Raw genomic sequence first — 19,599 nt, 5'->3', positions numbered from 1 at the left:
ACTTGCAAAATGTGGGCTACATCCCTCAAACTTGAAGGGCGACTTTACTTTCATTTTGAAGGCCTTAAAGAAACTCCCATTTTCTTTCTAACGGCATACAACCATTTTCTAGATTTCCTGCAATCCTGTTGAAGGGTAGCATTTTCCTCGCCCGCCTTTAGAGAAGGTTAAACCCCCCTTGGAAGGATGTGGGGCCGTTGGGGCTACATGATGCAGCAAAGGTGAGGTTGCCAGCACTCATCCTCGTCCCGTTAGGAGATGAAGGATTTCAAAAGAGTCTGAGGCTTTGAAAGAATAGTGTGAAAGAATAGGGTGCCCTTCAAATCCTAAGATTGGTGGAGGCTTATGCGACATCAATGCTCATGGCCATGGAATAGCTACATGTGTTGTGTGAAGATGGTGAATGCAATTGGTTGTTTTTGTGTGTGTCAAGCCAAGTCTTGCACTATGTGTTGAGCCAAATTGGTAGAGCGCAAGACAACCGAGTGTTGGCTGTGATGCTCGGATGCCAAGCTTGATGAAGGAAGAGTAGATGCTACCTTCTTAATCTTAATACATCAATAAGGATGCACTAGTAATGCACCTAAGCAAAAAACATTGAGCTCATAAATAAAACCTAAAGCTACTAATACTATATTAACTAAGCTCTCAATGCCATGAGTCGCAATTAAAACGTAAAGCTACATGTATAAGGACATGAGGGTTAGCACTAATACTATATTAACTAAGCTCGCAATGTGAAAAGCCTAGTCTCTGACAAGGAGCTTTGATACCATGAGGTTGTTGGGTTCAGCACAACTTCTAAGTTACAAGTGGTGCCTAAATGTAAAGCTTCCATAAATTGTCTACAACCGGAGTTTTCTAACTCATCTGTATGGCTAGACCAATTTGTAGACACCTCGTAGTAATAGATGGGCAAAATCGAGAAGTTTCTCCCCATGCCACTACTGAGGATTAGCACTAATACTAATTAAGTTCTAAATGTGAGAAGCCTAGTCCCTAACCAAGTGCTTGGATACCATGTTGAAAGTTGGACGGGCAGGTGCCTCTTCGGGGGGGGGGGGGGGGGGGGGGGGGGGGGGGGGGGGTTTAAAATACAAGACACTAACAAGGTAATGATTTCATATGCTTGAACATACAATGAAAGAGTTCCGCTTGAGGAAGCAACTGCAAAGAGGCAAAACCTCAAAAACGATAGTTGTTTAATGCCGGTCACATGGTTGTATGAGCCACACATTTACATACAAAACCATTCAGCTCCTCTCATGCCAATGCATTGCCTCTCGTTGCACCACAATTAAATCGCCACTCTCTCCATGGCATTGAAGCTAATTCAGACTTTTACCCAAGATGGACATTGCCTTACCCGTAAAAGTTGATTACTTGTCAATTCCCTCCATATGAGCTTTGCCTAGCTTGAAGGCACTCACACCCACATTTCCCTTCATATGAGGTTTGCCCACTCACTCCACACGCTATTACCTAGTACCTTCGGTGAGTTCGCGCACAACAAGAATTGCTCCCAGTTTTATGCAATGTCGCCTCTTCCTGGATTAAATACCTTTGGAGACAATGAAATAATTATTAAGAACCAAGGACTTTAATCCCAATTTATTACCTCTTAAGAGATGCACTCAGAGAAAGGAGTGTCTCCCTTAACACTTGTTCTTTCCCTCTCAAATGAGGGGTAAAAAGAATCGGGTCCCAATTATAGACAAGAGCATTGTATGCATATGCAACCTATTGCAGTTCAGTCATCACCAACCGTTCTTTTAGGTCTGCCTTTTTCATTTAGCGTCGCAGAGGAGCTCACCTAGAGCCCGAGCGCACAATTCCAGGCTTGTGCAGAAGGATATCCATGTCCATTAATTTTGAGGTTTCGAAAAGGTCGAGGTATTTATGAAGGGGGAACCCTTCAAGAAGTTTCTCAGACTCAAGAGGTCTTGTTTTGACCAATTTTCGTTGAGAGGCTTCACAAAGGTCAATGTTATCATAACACATTCAAAATGCTTTCTTGAAAAATTTATCATCTGCAACTTGCCATATCAAGGGTGTTACTAAGACCCCTGTCAGACGCAGGCACCACACACAAGGCCATAAAAGGCTGTTTTGGGCACCCTGCCTGTCACACAGGGGTACATCGCTTTATATTTAAGGATTCCACTTAATGCTTGTCAAATGGGCGTAGCCCAGCTGGAAACGTGTCTGCCATTGTAGCACGAGGTCGACGGCTCAATTCCAACCAGGGCTCGTCGCAACACTGTTTTTGTGCATCTCTGCCATGTAGCAGGGATGGGCGAGGGGTCTGCTCTAGGTGTTTTCACAGAGCAACGGATGCACTCTCCAACCAACCATCTTTCGCCACCTCATTCTCACACACGTCCGCCCGTCAGGCGTAACCCACTACACGATCAAAACATCCATGCGCGAGCTTAGCATGGCCAGATCGTTGGTAATTCTGGAGTAAAGACATCCAGCCAACAGTATCAGATCGTAACGGCATTGTCTCAAACAGACTTCTAGCTTCTGTTGGACACCCAGCCTGAACAAGAAGGTCAAGCAAGCATGTGTAATGCTCCACCCATGGAGCAGCAGAATGCCCTTCAAATGTTGATTTGAAATGCGAGCACCCTTCCTTCATTGAGCCAAATTGGCTACAAGCTGACAATAGAGAGAGCATTGTTACACTATCCGGTCTAAAGCCCTCCAATTGCATGTCCTGTAAGCACTTCCAAGCCAGTCCATAATGGCCATTCATAGCAAAACCTGCAAACATTGAACTCCATGTTACAACACTTCGCTTCGATAACTTGGCAAAAACGCTTGCCGCGTTGTCTATGCTTCCAGATTTTGAATACATATCAACAAGAGCACCACCCAACAAAGCATCTGATTCCAAACTACTTGAAACTGCATCAGCATGAATGAGCTTCCCATGTTCAACACTGGCTGTAATGGAACAAGCTTTTAAAGCATTTGCATAAGTGATCTCATTAGGGTCTGCACCCTCCTCTCGCATTTGCCAAAACATTTGAAGAGCCTCGTTACCGTTTCTGCAAGAGACGTGCGCACCAATCATTGCAGTCCACGTTACAACATCCTCTTTTGGAAGTGTTTGGAAAATTCTGTCAGCATCAAAGACATTCCCACACTTGGCATACATGTCAAGAAGTGTGTTCCCCAACGGTGTGGGTATTACATTAAAACTCTCAACAATGAAAGCATGAAAAATCCTCCCATCATCCCCAGAATTTAGTCCAGCACATGCTCGCAATACACTCATTAATGTGACCGTGTCTGGCAATAAACTTGCCTTCTGCATAAGCCCAAAGAAATGCAATGCCTCTTGAGTCCAACCTTGATTAGCACATCCTGAAATCATCGCATTCCATGTAATGACACTCTGCTCAACCTGGACACGGTCAAAAATATTCTGAGCTCCTGCAAGATCCCCACACTTGGTGTACATATCAATGAGGGAGCTTTGCAGATGATCATCCTTGTCATACTCCATTTCCACCACAAAGACATGCACCAGCCTGCCAATTGCATAAGACGACTCAGCAGTAGAGCAAGCTTTCAAGACACTCATGCAAGTCACTTTATCAGGTAATTCTCTTCCTTGTAGCATAACTTCGAACACGTGAAAAGCCTCAACACCATGTCCATGCTGAGCATATCCTGAGATCATTGCATTCCATGTAACCAGGCTTCTTTGGACCAACCTGTCAAATATAACACGTGCATTGATCAAGCTGTTACATTTCGCATACATATCAATAAGAGTATTACATAGATGTAAATCCGAGTCAAGAGACCACTCAATTGCAAAAGAATGCACTAGTCTCCCCTGCAAAAGGGCTGGTATGCTCGCGCAAGCTTTGAGGATAGCAACAAAAGTGTAAGAATTGGGACAAATACCTGAACACCGTTGCATATCTCCAAACAATCTAACAGCCTCTTCACCTTGATCAAGCTTGGCATGAGCTGAAATGAGAGCACTCCATGTGTAAACAGTGGCATCAGGTAGTTCTTTGAAGACTTGACTAGCTTCTGTAATGCTTCCACACTCAGCAAACATGCGAATGAGGTGGCTCCCTAGAAAAGAGTCAATCTTGAAACGACTTCTCTTGATAAGCTGATGCACTTTCCTGCCTGATGTCAAGCACTTCTTGTGAATGCAACCTTGCAACAGACAATATAGAATGTCTGTGGAGGCACAAACCTTTTGGTAATCCACAAGGGAGACAACCACGTCAATTGCTGCTTCAAGCCGCTTCTCCTTGCACAGCTTCCTTCAGCACAAACAAGGAATAGTAATCCATTGCGGGGAATTGTAAATGTGATAAGTCATCAATAAGTGCAACTTTTAGTGCAGTAAATACCTTGCAAGATCCTCATTGAAGCTTTTTTTATTAACAATTGAACTCAAGTACGGTTTTGAGAGCCTGCTGATCTCAGGATACCTCTGTCTAGCTGGCATTGCAACACCTGAGCGCAAATGGATAGGCTTGAAGGTGATCAAAACAAACAAAAAGTTGCAGATATGGGAAGCGACATACACACCAAGCAGTAAGAGGTGTGCAGGCTGTGCAAAAGACAAAAGCATTGAAGCCCTTTCTAACTGATAACAACTTCATAGAATCTCACAATCGAACCTGCTCTCTCTCTCTCTCTCTCTCTCTCTCTCTCTCTCTCTCTTTCATGTCATCAAGAATTTAATTTTGATGTATTTTAGGCTTTAACATGGCCTTTCTTTCTCTAAAAACAACTACACTGAAAAGAGAAAGCACATGTTGAAGGAAAATGAAAAAGGAAGTGCACTAGTAGCTAAGGAAGTACTGGAAGATGAATGTTACTTTATAAGTGCATTGAAATTTTTCCTAGAATAGAAGTTCGGCAGTGATGAGCGCGCGGCGGTGTGTGCAAGTGATAGAGCACGCGAAGATGTGCAGTGTGTGTGCAGAGAGGAGTGGCGAAAGCCAGCAGGAGAGGAAACGCTAGCAGAACGAAGAGGGAGAGAGAGAGAGCTCACGTTTTTGGGGAAAACTCAATAAGTGAGTTTTGGGTTTTCCCACTTTTATTATAAGTGACCTTTAAAAAATGTGTCCAGGTTCATATTGAGTTTTGGGTTTTCCCACTTTTATTATAAGTGACCTTTAAAAAATGTGTCCAGGTTCAATATGAACCTGAACAAAGTATAAAAATGTACAAAAAGGGGTTATTTAGGCCTTTAACCCAACAACCTCCCACTTAAAGGCATAAATGACGCCTTTAAGTTAACCAACTCCCACTAGCTGTATACAATGCTCATGTTGAGCCTTAGCAAGACTCTTGGTGAGAACATCTACAGGGTTATCCTGTGTGTGAATCTTAGTCAAGGTGACTAGACCATCCTCCAATACTTGTCGTATGAAGTGGTATCGCACATCAATGTGCTTTGTCCGTGCATGAAACATGGCATTCTTGGCCAAATAGACAACACTTTGGCTATCACATCCCAAGACAGGAGTACTAGCAGGCATACCAAGCTCTTTGACAATTCTGCCCAACCATATGGCCTCTTTAGAAGCCTCGGTGGCTGAAATATATTCAACCTCAGTAGTACTCAATGCCACAATTTTCTGCAGTCGTGAACACCAAGAGACAGCACCACCAGCAATAGCAAACACATAGCCACTAGTGGACTTCCTGGTATCCAAGTCACCTGCCATATCTGCATCACAATAACCCTGCAACTTCAGGTCACTTTTGCCATAGCATATACACCTAGATTGTGTACCTGACAAGTATCTCAGAATGCATTTCACAGCTTCCCAATGTGCTTTGCCGGGATTGGACATGTACCTACTAACAACTCCCACCGCATGGGCAATGTCAGGACGAGTGGCAACCATCGCATACATAAGAGAACCACAAGCTGATGCATAAGAGATTCCCTTCATAGCATTCACTGCCACATCATCATCCTTTGGGCAATAGGCTTTGCTAAGTTTTGTGTGTGGAGGTAAAGGTACTCCAAGTGACTTAGCTTCAGCCATGTTAAACCTGTCAAGTACTTTAGCAATGTACTTTTCTGGAGATAAGAAGAGAAATTTCAGCTTTCTATCTCTCTTGATTCTCATGCCCAAGATGTGCTCAGCATCACCTAAATCCTTCATTGCAAAAGCTAAATTCAGCTGACGTTTAAGAGCATCAATGGTAGACTTATGCTTCCCAGCAATCAACATATCATCTACATATAGCACAAGGATTATAGGACTTCCATCATTATCCTTCTTTGTCTACAAACAATGGTCTGAATGGCTGCGTTTAAAGCCTTGAGACAGCATAAAAGTATCAAAACTTTTTGTACCACTGACGTGATGACTACCTCAAACCATACAGTGCCCTTCTTAGTTTGCATACAAGTTCCTTTCTATCAGGAACTACAAAACCCTCAGGTTGCTTCATGTAGATATCTTCATCAATGTCACCATGAAGAAAAGCTGTTTTTACATCCATTTGATTCAATTCTAAGTCAAGCACTGCAGCAAGAGCAAAAAGGACACGCAATGTCGTAAGCTTTACAACAGGAGAAAAGATCTCTTGAAAGTCAATCCCCTCTTTCTGTGCATACCCTTTGGCAACTAACCTTGCTTTATACTTGGGCTTTCCATCAACACATTTGACCTTGTAAACCCATTTGTTAGGAAGAGCCTTTCTTCCTTTAGGCAATGGCACAAGATCCCAAGTATTGTTTGCATGCAAATATTTGATTTCCTCTTGCATCGCAAGCTCCCACTTACTGCTTAACTCACATGATTTTGCCTCTTTCTATAACCGGCCCGTACAACGTAGAGGGCGGTACTATTTCAATTACCTGTTAACTTTACACAGAGCACTGAGAAGGGAAGAGAACACAGTTGCGTCCAGCGACTAGAATGTCACTGCGCACACGAGACCGACACCCTGTAGGCCCCAAAGATTGGCGCCCCTTTCGGTATTTCTTTATTCAAATTAAGGTAGACGATCCGACCACTTAGCACAAGCTTTCACAAAGCTGTCCAAACCTAGCGAGGGCTGAAAACGCAGGTTTTTTATCGGATTTCGACAACATAACAGCACAAAAACCCCTGTAGGTCAAAAACACCTGTCTAGGACGGATTCCCTCGATATATGGAAGCTTTCTGGTGAGCTGTCACAGAAATTCAGCGGGCTGTAATTCTCTGTTTTTCACTGCCGGGAGCCCAAAAGCCTGTACACGCATCCCAAGGCTCTCACGAGGCTCCCCCGATGTTCCCTTGCAGTTTAGGTGCGAAACCCTAAACCTGCAGAAAAACACAGCAGGCTGTAATTCCCTGTTTCGGATCGTTTTTTGTGGAGCGAACACGCCTACGCGTGTCCCAAGGGCTCCCGCACGCAATGCGACAGTTCCCCTGTGAATTGGACGAGTTTTCACGCGAGAAAACTCTCCAAACTCGCAATCTTTCGTGATGGAACTGTGCGTACCTGTGGGGGATTAGCAATTAGCTAATCCGGTTCTTGTTCAAAAGGCTCTTGCCTTGGCAAACGCGCATAAACCCCCAGAACTGTACATAGGTCAAATGAGAAGCCCACTAGTGGGGCATAACATATTGTACGTAGGGAAGAAAGAGAGCAGTATGTAGCGTGCGGGGCATCACTCCCGTCACCATACTGTGCATAGAGGGCAAGGTAAGCATTCCATAGCTTCTGTACCTGCTACAATCCACCTAAGGCTGAAAATGGCGTCCCCTTTGTTGATATGCAGCTCGTTTTTGCCTCCCATAGTGGCAGAATCGCTCACAGGCTGACACGTCGCCCAGTTTCTGAGTTTGGGCTTTCCCTGCTAAAAATATCTCAACTCGTGCGTCAGTTGACTTGGCAGCAGAGCAATAAAATGTTCCCCTTGTCATTCCAGAGCTAATGACGCGAACACATTTTCTGGTCAAAAATAGCAGTTCCCTAAATTTTAGGAGATGCTTCCATGGCGTCCCTATCGGTCTCCTGACCATCATTGAAGACTACCATTTGAACACCATCTACAATGTGGGTTAATTTACTGGCCCCTTTCAACTTATAAAGTTGCAGTGACTTGACAAGTGGCCCAAATTCCAGTTTGGCGCACACGAGCTTCCATACTCATCAGAATTCAGTGCTAACTGGCCCGGGCAGTCCCTATCTGACCGACCTAGATCCCCGATGTGAGAAACCCATTTGGCTGCAGCCGTTTCACACTGGCCATGCAATGTCCACTTGCACCTTTTCAAGGGTTTTGGGACAAACAAGTAAAAATAAAATAAATATATCTAATACTTATTTACGGAAGGCAACAGGAAAAATACACCTCCTGGTGACAGGCTCTCCCTCATCTATCAACATAACATGATACAAAGAGGGGTCAAAGCGCTGTATCAACCTTCTGACACGAGTAGACCTGCGTACCCAATGATCTACATTCTCAGGCACAGGTTCTACATCAGGAGGCAACTCATTTTCAGCGTGCTCATGCTGCTGAAAATCATTTTCAGCCATGACAGGTGGCTATCCATCCTCATTTGGAGCATCTAAATCATGTCCTACCTCTTCTGGCTCAAGGTTAACCGGCTGATTATCAATTTCAGCTTGCGGTAATGCATCCTGAGGCTCTTTTTCAACGTCAATAGGTGGCAAGAGAGGCTGAAATTTGACCGATTTCTTGTCAATTTCAGAAGATGTAGCATTTTTCAGCAATTTAGCCTCATTGAACACTACATCTCGGCTGCGTACTACCCTCTTAAACTGAGGCAACCATATCTTGTAGCCCATTTCACCCTCTTCTCCATAACCTAGGAAGAGTCCTTGGATGGACTTGGCATCTAGCTTTGTCCTCAAGTCATTACGAACATGGACAAAAGCCTCGCAACCAAACACTCTCAAATGATCATAAGAGGCAGGTTTGCCAGACCAAACCTCCTCTGGAATGTCATTTTTTAGCGTACTCTTCGGAGAGCGATTGCATACATGAACTGCAGTTTTCAAAGCCTCTCCCGAAAACCATGAGAGAGATTAGCCGTGGACAACATCCAACGCACTCTCACATAAAGTACGGTTATACCTCTCAGCCACACCATTAGAAGATGGATTATAAGGGACTGTCAACTCCCTTTTAATCCCATATTCTTCGCAATAACGCTGAAATTCAGCAGACGTGTACTCCCCCCCATTGTCAGATCTCAGACATTTAAGCTTACTACCCTTTTGCGTGGTCACAAAAGCATGAAACCTCTTAAATGCATTAAATGTCTCACTCTTATTCTTTAACAAATATGCCCAGCCTTTCCTAGTGCAATCATCAATGAATGTAACAAAGTATGATGCACCACCAAAAGACTTAACAGGCATTGAACATACATCGGAGTGAATTAAATCAAGAGCATTAGCTTTGTGCGAGACACCAGAATAATAAGAAGACTTCTTTTGTTTACCATACAAACAGTCATTACAAAAATCTAACTTGGTGCCCTTTACATCAACCCTCTTCAAAGAGGAGAGCACATCAAGTCCCTTCTGGCTCATATGGCCAAGTCTTTTGTGCCACAACTCCAAATGAGAAGCAACTTCGGCCACTGTAAGAAACTAGCCAGGCAAAGCTTTGCCATGTAAATAGTACAATGTACCACTCTTGCATCCCTTGACAATGAGCATTGATCCCTTAAGCAACTTCCATGAACCCCCAGCAAAAATAGTTGTATAACCCTGTGCATCCATCTGGCCAACAGACAATAGACTCTTCTTGATACCTGGTACATACCTTACATCTTTAAGCATAAACTCTTGGCCATTGTTTAATGCCAAGCGCACAGTGCCCATTCCTTCAATGTCACAAGCATGGTTATCCCCAAGGTAAACCTTGCCATACTTGCCTGCATGATAAGAAGCAAAACACTCCACAAATGGAGTCACATGAAATGAAGCACCCGAGTCTACTATCCAAGACTATGTAAGGCCATCATTTGCACTTAGCAATGCATCAATGACATCTCTACGTGAGATAAGCATGTCTTCTGCATTTGCTACAACAAAATCTGAGGGGCATGAAGCTGCAACCAAGATCTCCTCACTGTCGGATAACTCTGTGATAACCACACTAGAGGATACATTGACAATCTCCGAATCCTTGGAGGAGGTACCTGCTAATTTTTCCCCTTTCTTATCCTCTGTCTTCTTCTTCTCCTGTGATTCCTTCTTTCTTTCCTGCTCTTTCTTGAAATACCTGCAATCTTGCTTCTTATGGCCTTTTCTGCCACACTGATAACAAGTCACATCCTTATCCCTAGACTTGCTTTTGCTCTTGTTTTGAGTCTTGGTACCTGTATTTTGCTTCTGACTTCTGCCTCTCGCATTGTAAGCAGAACTGCCCAGTGCCACCTTCCCCACCACTAGACTTGCGTCTACTTTCCTCATTTAAGATGAAGCCTTGCACTCCATCATATGTGAGGTCGGGGCTATTACTCAAAGAAACCACAAGCGTTTCCCAAGAGTCTGGCAAAGTCATCAACAAAAATATGGCTTTCAACTTGTCATCAAAAGGTTGAAGCCCAGTATCCTGTAGCTGACTCATAACACTGGTGAAAGCACTTAAGTGCTCAGAAGCCGACTTGGCTTCGTCAAGCATCATGTTCACCAGTTTGCGCATCAAATGCACCTGATTCACAGGGGTGGCATTCTCATAAGTGGCCTTCAACTTATGCCAAATTGCATGTGCAGTGTCCAAGCCCTTTATGTCCACCGGAATGTCATCGGTCACAGCCATTTTGATATAGGCCTTTGCCCTCTTGTTGAGCTTGGCCCAATCCTCATACGGTATATCCTCAGGCTTTACAGCCAAAAGGGCGTCCTCACAATCCTTGAGGAACAAAATCCCCTGCATCCTGTCCTGCCATAGGTCGAAACCTGTACCGTCAAATCGCTTGATTTCCATCAAGCTCTTGGCATCAGACGACGAGGAAGTAGAGGCCATTTGCACGGATAAAAATGCAACAGAAAGTGTCTACACAAAATCTGAAAATTTTCAGTGATCACAATGTACCGCACGTTACATACAATGTGCTGAAAATTTCAGCAATTAACAAATATCCCCAATGCGTACTTGCATAAACCCACAAAAGGCGTACATAAACCTCAATTTGTGTACATAAAAACAGTCCAATTCTGAATTTTCTGCAAATTTACTGTTTTGGCGTATCAATTTGCATCAAATGGACCTGTTTTGAGTGGGAAAAGCAAGGGGCATTCACGGGAATCGATATAGAACACCTGCGTTTTGCTGTTTTGGCCTGTAATTTTTTGGTTTTTACCTGTTTTGACCTAATTTCAGCCTGTTTTAGGCTGTTTTGGAAACCCTAATCACCCTAGGTGACACCGGAAGCAAGGGGCTTCGCGATGAAAGCGAAAATTTGACGCGAGAGAAGCCTTTCGCCTACTGTCCAGCCTCCTACGCAAAGCTTCTGAAACCCTAATCTGGCTCTGATACCAGTTGATGAGCGTGCGGCGGTGTGTGCAAGTGATAGAGCATGCGAAGATGTGCAGTGTGTGTGCAGAGAGGGGTGGCGAAAGCTAGCAAGAGAGGAAGCAGAACGAAGAGGGAGAGAGAGAGAGCTCACGTTTTTGGGGAAAACTCAATAAGTGAGTTTTGGGTTTTCCCACTTTTATTATAAGTGACCTTTAAAAAATGTGTCCACGTTCAATATGAACCAAGACAAAGTATAAAAATGTACAAAAAGGGGTTATTTAGGCCTTTAACCCAACAGGCAGTTGTGCCTTGCCTTAAACAGGGGGGGATGTCACGTGCGCACTTCACTTGCGCTACATGGACATGCTTCTGCTAGAGTCTAGCATTCATGAGTCATTAGCTTAGGACATAGCCTGGCACCTCTGTGAGCAACAAGACGTGCATGTCCATGCCAGTCATAGTTGCACACCCTCTCTTGCACAGGACACCATTTCAGCATATAAGCATTTTACCGCTTGTGAACCGTCTCTTAAGCCATTTTATTAATAAGTGACTTTTCATTTACCCTTGTCGGAATGTAGGTAGGGCAAATGGCTAAAGGACCTATAAAAGAAATCCCTTGGGTGCTAGTGGAAGATAGAAGAGGCAGCAGCAACAAAGGAACCTGCAGACCTAGGATCGCAGGCCAACACCTAGCATTTTCAGCCTTCTTCTCCATCAGAGATTTCAGCCTTGATGATCAGTGTTTTCAGCCAAGACAGCCAGTGTTTTTGCCTTTCCTAGCTTCCCGCCGCACCACCCCCAGCAGATCAGCCCTTCCCTCGTTGCAGTCGGTCGTTCCATTGCAGCCACGTCGACGGAAGAGTTTTCAGATTCAGCCATAGCCTCGTCGTCATCGCCGCCGTCATCGTCGCGGCAAGTCACCATTTTCACCATGCACTACAGCAATGGGGTCTTGTTCATAATGTAAACACCTGTAGCAACAGCCTCAACCCAATAACAATGAGGCATATTCTTCTCATTATCTCTCCTATATGCATGTCCTTCCATTCAGCAACACCGTTTTGCTGAGTATACTTGGATGAAATTGCCTCTAGAGTCTAAAATCCATGCTTTTTCACAAAACCATTTAACTCATTGGACAAGTATTCTCCCCCTTCATCTGACCTCAGACACTTTACATGCTTTCCATGCTGTTTTTCAACCATAGCCTTGAGATTTTTGTAAGTGTGTAAACACCTCTCTTTTCTGCTTCATGAAATAGACCCATACCTTTCTTGTATGGTCATCAATGACGCTCACATAGTACCTGCAGACGTAGTTTTTGCCAGAACCCATACATCTATATGAACTAAAATCGATGCATTTTTGCTTACATGCTTGTCATGAGGAAACGATGCTCTTTCCTACTTCCAAACTAACAAGCCTCACAAATTTTCTGCGTTTCAGTAACTTTAAAGGTTTGTAAACCTATAACCATCTCTTTAGTTTGCATCTTCTTCAACCTTTGCAAATTTACATGACCAATATTCTTGTGTCAAATCTCAATATATGCAACAACTCATACACCTTGTGCAAACATGGCAGCATTCACCTCGGGCACACTTACATTCAAGGTAAACATTCTGCCTACTTTCTTTCCTTGCCGCAACCAACTTTTTATCCTTCTTATGCTCTTCAACAAAGAGACCATCAAAGCTTAACCTAACCTGCAAACGCTGCTCACCCATCTGTCTAATAGAAAACAAATTCTTTGTGATATTAGGTACATGCAATACATGAGCCACGTACTTTACCATTTGTCATAGACAATGGTACATTTCTTGTATGCATAATGGGATGTGCAATATCATCCCCAGTCTCTACATAGCCAAGACTCTGCAAAATCTGCATTTCCTTGAACCACTCATCATGACTAGTCATGTGATTTAAAGCACCTGAATCCATAGTTACCGGGAACACGTTCCCTAGGCCCTGGAACGCCGAAACGTCATTCCCTCCCCCTTGGCCAAGCCGGAACATCTCAGAACGTTGTCGTTCCAGGTGACCACTTGATACCAGAATGGTCGATCAAAACGGCTCCAAAATGGCCCGGAACGGCCCCAGAATGGCCAACTCTCAAAAATAATGGCAGTTTTTTGCAAATTTGTAGTGAACATGTAACAAACTGTTGACGTGTCAAAGCCTAAAGAATGGAGCCAACTTACAGATGTGGCCGAGGGGCTAAAACCCTAATTGTTGAAACCCTCATTCTGGAAACCTAACCCTGAAACCTGCAAACCCTAATTCTGGAAAACCTAACCCTAAAACCTGCAAACCCTAATTCTGAAAACACTAACCGTAAAACCTGCAAGCCCTAATTCTGGAAACCCTAATCCTAAAACTGCAAAAACCCTAACCCTAACCCAGCAGGCAGATTTTTGACAATTGCATTGGTTGATGACGTGGCAGGCTGTACGGATTTCCGTGATTTACGCTGGTAGCCTTTGGCATTGCTTTTTGGACCAGAAGCTTTTGAGTTTGAAAGCTTTGCATGTAAACTGCTTTTTAGGCCAAGGGTCTTTAAATATGAGGCTAGGGCTCATTCTCTGCATGCTTCCTGGAGAAGGTGCAGATTCTGGAGTCGGCTTGTACTGTGAGATGCAATATAAAGAAATACCGAAAGGAGCGCCAAGGTTTGGGCCAATACTCTCTGGGATGAATTTCGCCACTCTCTCTCTCTCTCTCTCTCTCTCTCTCTCTCTCTCTCTCTCAATTCAGTTGTTATTTGAAGTGCTTAAAGTTGTTTAGTCTGTTCTTTTCTATTGGCACGTGGTGCCCGCCTTGTGACAGAACATTAGGAGTTTTTTAAAGTGTGCAAGGACTCAAAATGCACCCCCTCACACCCATTCCCTTCTCAAGCAAACCCACATGCCCTCAAGGTCTAAGGCTTAAGCCTTAAGCTCTCTCAACTCTCGATTCTCAAGCTCTCTCCCTCTCACTCTCTCAAGCTCTCTCCCTCTCTTGAGTCTCTCACTCTCTTAAGCTCTCTCCCTCTCTCTCTCTCAAGCTCTCTCCCTCCCTCTCTCCCTCTCCCTCTCACGTCATCCATGGCCTAGGGGTCTTCGAATCGAGTTTTTTGTGAGTATTAGAGTCAAAGGACTTCAATACTACTTGTATTCAAAATTCAAACATGTAGAGCTAAAAATTGCATTATTTAAGTGTTTTGTATGCCTCCCGTTCCGTGGCACGTGCCGTTCCCGTTCCGGACCCCTGGCCGTTCCCCCGTTCCGCGGGGGTCCCCGTCGCCGTTCCCGTTCCACGTTCCGGGTAACTCTGCTTGAATCCACATACCAGACATTATCACCAAATTTTGTCACATTTGCAAACATAGTATTTAACATATATTGCACCACAAATAGCCTCTCAGGCTCATCTATATTCCTGCTAGTGGTTGCATTATTATTTTGTTGCCTCCTGTCTAGACAATCACGTTCAAAGTGACCATGTCTCCCACAACACCAACATACAACATTGCCATGTTGACCTGTAATGTTACGTTGTACATTACCATGACCTCTTGGACTCCCTTGCCTTGAAAAATTTCCTCGACCACCTATGTTCTGTCTCTGAGCATTATTCTTTTCATGTGCTTAGTGATTGAGTTTTCCGCCTCCCCTTGCCTGAAACGTTACAGATGCATAACTTTAACACCTCCTCTACAGCTCATAGTATACTGAAGTTGATGAAATAGTCAAAGCAGAACTGACCATGGACACCCTAGCAACTTGTATAACAGATACAGCTTGGAGAATGCATTTGTCAGCCATTGTCACTGATGTCTGAAAAATCAAGCCTTGTGGGCACCTCCCAAACCAAGACTCCACTTTCACGAACAATGAACACATACTCTTTCCTTTATCCTAAAACAAAGAACACATCCTAGTTCCTTATTACTTGAACAGTGAACACATCTTGCTCCCAGCAATCTGATAGCGAGAACCATGAACACATAAAGTCCAGGCCATCCAAAATCGGCTCACAAACACATGATTACAACATTTTCTTCAGCTCTTTCCCAACCTTGTATCGAACGCTTCCAACACATGTTGCCCAAGATACTCACTAGGCTGGGTTGCCAAGCCAGTTGCCTATCCCAAGACTCACCAACACCTAGGTTGCCCCTCTGCCTCTCACCTGTCGGAACTGGCAAAAGCATTTGAGGGGTTACACTTTATGATTATGACCTCTGCATCAATAGCACGAGGAAGATGGGATGGAGAACTGTTTCCGATCAAAAAGAAACTCAAGTCAAGCATCTTGATCCCGAAACAAATAAGCAAGCTCCAGATCCATGAACTAATTCTTTGAGTCCCAGCCAAGGGTCCAATCATTTTGTACATGAACCGTGTTTGCATGCCAAGAAGCGGTCCAGCTCAGGATGGCACACGGAAAATCCGTCGTTGGAGAAGCTTGCTAACAGGGCTCTCCAGAATCCAAATACCCTCAATGGCTCTCCAAATGCTCTCCTACACACTTCAGGCTGCCACTCCAAAATGGCTTGCTTGGCTCCAAAAGTACGCATCAACTCACAAGTACCCACAAATAGAGTCGAGAGTCTAGACTTCCGGCACCAACTGCTAGAGTTTACCATCCCTTTGGACCGTCCTAGCGAAGCTGCTAGTGCCCCAACATCTCCCAGGAGCTGGTCATAGTGAGCATTGGTTGTTTTGTGGCTGTGCACGGTATACGTGAGGTAGTTTTCTCATTCGCGGCAAGTTTCTGCCATAGTGAGCATTGGTTGTTTTGTGGCTGTGCCCAGTATACGTGAGGTAGTTTTCTCATTCGCGGCCAAGTTTCTGCCATTGTTTTACTCACCCTCTACTGCCAGTGGTGGGATGTAGTGTGGCTCCAGGTCTAGGGCATTTTCTCTATTTGCTCTCTACCACAGGTTTTCCATCTGCGGGCAACTTTTTGTTTTTCCCGTATATTGTCCTCATTTTTTGGGTAGTGGGGTTTTTCTTGGGAGGTCAGCCAACCTAGCAATTTTGCCAAATCTCTCTCTGTCTAGCATTTTGTGCAAGTTACCATCCCGCTACCTCCTATTTCTTTGCAGTTGAGGGCGTGCACCATGACTAGGTTGCTCTCAGAGGTTCCATATTCGGATGTTTTACTGTCAACCGTGGAGATAAGAGGTTGAGGACCTATTGTTTCAGCCGTACCCGTCCATCTTCCAATGCGACTTCTGACATGGTATCAAAGCTCCAATACTAGATCCAACTCCCAATCTCGAGTATGTTTTTTCAGCACACTTCGGTGCTTTTCTAGAGGTTTTGGAGAGGAGATAGCTTACTGTTTTTGCGATTCAAATCTGGTATCGTCGTATCCACTGCGAGCTTTCGAGGATCTGGTATGAATTTTGAAAGTACAGAGAGGTTGTCTACCAACTGCACAAAAAATCATATGGAGCAGTCATTTTGATCACATGGGAACACAGATTTGGAGATGAAGAAGCGGTCCGGAGAAGACAATTGGCTGGCTGTTTATTTGTGTCTCAGATTTGGTGCTGATTTGGAGTTGTACGGGCTGAATTGAAAGGGTTTCTTCCAACTACCTAAGCCTATCCTCTTCACACAACCATACTCTCCTTAACGACAAGTCAGAAGGTGACACGCAAGGTGATGGTGTTAGATCAACAAGTGCTATATGAGAAACGTATACAATCAAGATGGGTGACAAGATGGTAAAGATACCAACCCTACCAACTCTTCCGGCTGATTGTCAGCTGGATGCATAGACAGCTAAAATACCCGTATTTTATTTAAAGTACAGTACTCTAATATCTAACTCACTAGGTCGGGCACAGCGACAAAACAGCCGCCCTGACTCCCTACCACATAATCCTCTGAGATACCGGGACCGAAGGAATGCATCCAGATAGATTACAAACTCTAATAGGAGCCACTTCACTCCTTGTCACCTGATCGACACGTCTAAGAACATATTGTGCACTGTGGTTGCGGCTAAAGTGGTTGTGTTCTTTAGCACACTACATAGACTGCACCGATAGTGCTCTGCCAAGGGATGTGTATATGTTGTGTGAAGCATATGCACGCATATGTTGCAGCAGTGTAAACTCATCAACTTTTCAGTTCCTCTTCTAACTTCTTTGGGAGATGAATAACCCTTCTTCTTCTTCTTTTGTTTGCCAATGGAAGACAATGACACAACATTAAACTTCAAGTTTACTTTGTTTTTCAAAAAGGAGCTACAATAATTACCTTTGGGGTTGAGCTTTGAGAGTAGTAGACATCATAAAAACCATAAGAACCGTGAAAGAACGCCAAGAAAAACCATAAAAACCGTGACGGAGACTACGACAAAAGATACGGCTCAACATATCTACTTTGTTTCTCAAAAAGGAGCTACAATAATTACCTTTGATAATGAACTTTGAGAGTAGTAGACATAACAAAAACCATGAAAGAACGCCAGGAAATTGCAACTACCCAGTCGTTCTTATCAGAAACATACAACCAGTGTTTCCCTCCTAAATTTAATGTTTTGCTGGGACGAACTTGGAAGCAAAACAGAAAAAAAACTGGTTACCGCCTTCTCCCTTCGCTCCCAACCGGCATCTTTTAATCGACGACCAAACATGGTGAACTGAAGGCCTGGCATTCTGCTGAATAGTGATTCATAAGGAACCTTCTGATGCATTCAAGGAGACGTCCTCCTGCTGCCACATAAGAGAAGGGTTTGGTAGATGAACGAGCTCCAGCTAGACACAAGTGCAGCACTCCTCAGCATGCTGCCTTTCAGAGAAAAATAAACTTCGTTGGTAAAAGCTGTGCGCGCGCGCGCGTGTGTGTGTGTGTGTGTGTGTGAGAGAGAGAGAGAGAGAGAGAGTACAAACAATCACGAGGCCTGCCTACAAAGCTCCAAATGATTAAAAAAATAAACAATAACACAATATAATCTACTAACACAATATAGCGTTGGGGTTTCCTGGGCCACGTGTCATGCACTGCGAGCTAAAGGCTTGCGACAAGGAAAAAGGGAGCTGGCGGCTCTGCCAGGCTTTCACACGCCGGCTATGCAGGGCTTTCAAGTACTGACGGCCGCCTTGCAACAATAGGACCCCGCCCTCGCATTGGCTTCGTGAAGTACAAACGAAAGAGAGAGAGTCCTCAGACTGCTTGGACGTGAAGTACAAACAAGAGAGAGAGAGAGAGAGAGAGCGAGAGAGAGAGAGACAGAGAAGAAGAAGAAGAAGAAGGCGTACGTCTCCTGCAAGGTATTCTCCTACTCTCTCTCGTAGTCCTCAGAGCAGCGCCTCTCTCTCTCTCTCTCTCTCTCTCTCTCTCTCTCTCTCTCTCTCTCTCTCAGCCTGCCGTCACCTTACATCCTGCAAGGTATTCTCTTGCTCTCTCTCGCAGTCCTCAGAGAAGCACCTCTCTCTCTCTCTCTCTCTCTCTCTCTCTCACCATGAGCCTGCCGCTCTCTCCCTGTTACCTTACTAGCTATTACCATCGGCCTCATCCACCAAAAGAAAAACACAAAGTAGTGTCTCTGTCTCGCTATGCTGCAGTGAACACTCTCTGAAGCCTGTCGGACAGAGGAAATGCTGAGGGATGAGGGCGGGGTGAGGTTATTCTGCTGCACGGTTGAGAGAGAGAGAGAGGTTGCAGGCGATGGTGGCCAGGGTGGCAGAATACTGGCGCTGCTGCCCGTCTCCTCGCGCTGCATACCGGGAGCTTCCGCCAAGGGTAGTGGAGCCAGGCAAGGAGCAGAGTGGGAAACGACTATTCAGACACGCAGGTGACACAGAAAGCGAACCACACACAGGGTAGGTCAGTTCACAGGCTCGAAAGTCAAAAGTAATAAGAAAAATGACTGCCGAAATATTCATTCACATGCAGGCACTTGAGGCATGGGTCCCCTTCGGCGGATAATGCTGCTGCTGCCGGTCCTCCTCGCGCTGCATGCCGGGAGCTCCCGCCAAGGGATTAGGGTGCAGTGAGCCGTTCCTCGTGCTGCCATGCACTCGACACCGCAGCAAAACTCTCTCTCTCTCTCTCTCTCTCTCTCTCTCTCTCTCTCTCTCTCTCTCTCTCTCTCTCGCT

General features: G+C 44.7%; 1 protein-coding gene across 4 annotated transcripts; it reads right to left on the bottom strand.

The window, feature by feature from the left end:
- Positions 1–1,509: 1,509 nt before the first annotated feature.
- LOC147450603 (pentatricopeptide repeat-containing protein At1g15510, chloroplastic-like) lies at positions 1,510–18,404 on the bottom strand. Of its 4 annotated transcripts, none has more exons than XM_086519774.1 (3): positions 17,912–18,404; positions 4,386–4,491; positions 1,510–4,295 (listed from the first exon to the last, which is right to left on the bottom strand). In XM_086519774.1, the coding sequence occupies exons 2-3, from the start codon at positions 4,481–4,483 to the stop codon at positions 2,390–2,392; spliced, it is 2,004 nt and encodes a 667-aa protein (XP_086375900.1). In that variant the 5' UTR covers positions 4,484–4,491; positions 17,912–18,404; the 3' UTR covers positions 1,510–2,389. The 4 variants fall into 4 exon arrangements, with proteins under 4 accessions (XP_086375900.1, XP_086375899.1, XP_086375901.1 ...); XM_086519773.1 differs by having other exon boundaries at positions 18,083–18,404; XM_086519775.1 differs by lacking the exon at positions 17,912–18,404 and having other exon boundaries at positions 1,510–4,155; positions 4,226–4,295; positions 4,386–17,896.
- Positions 18,405–19,599: the final 1,195 nt, after the last annotated feature.

The sequence above is a fragment of the Adiantum capillus-veneris genome, chromosome 9, assembly GCF_014529385.1.
Source record: "Adiantum capillus-veneris isolate H3 chromosome 9, ASM1452938v2, whole genome shotgun sequence".
Taxonomy (NCBI): Eukaryota; Viridiplantae; Streptophyta; class Polypodiopsida; order Polypodiales; family Pteridaceae; genus Adiantum; species Adiantum capillus-veneris.
The sequence above is the reverse complement of the archived record's forward strand: the minus strand, read 5'-3'. Positions and strand labels throughout refer to the sequence as shown.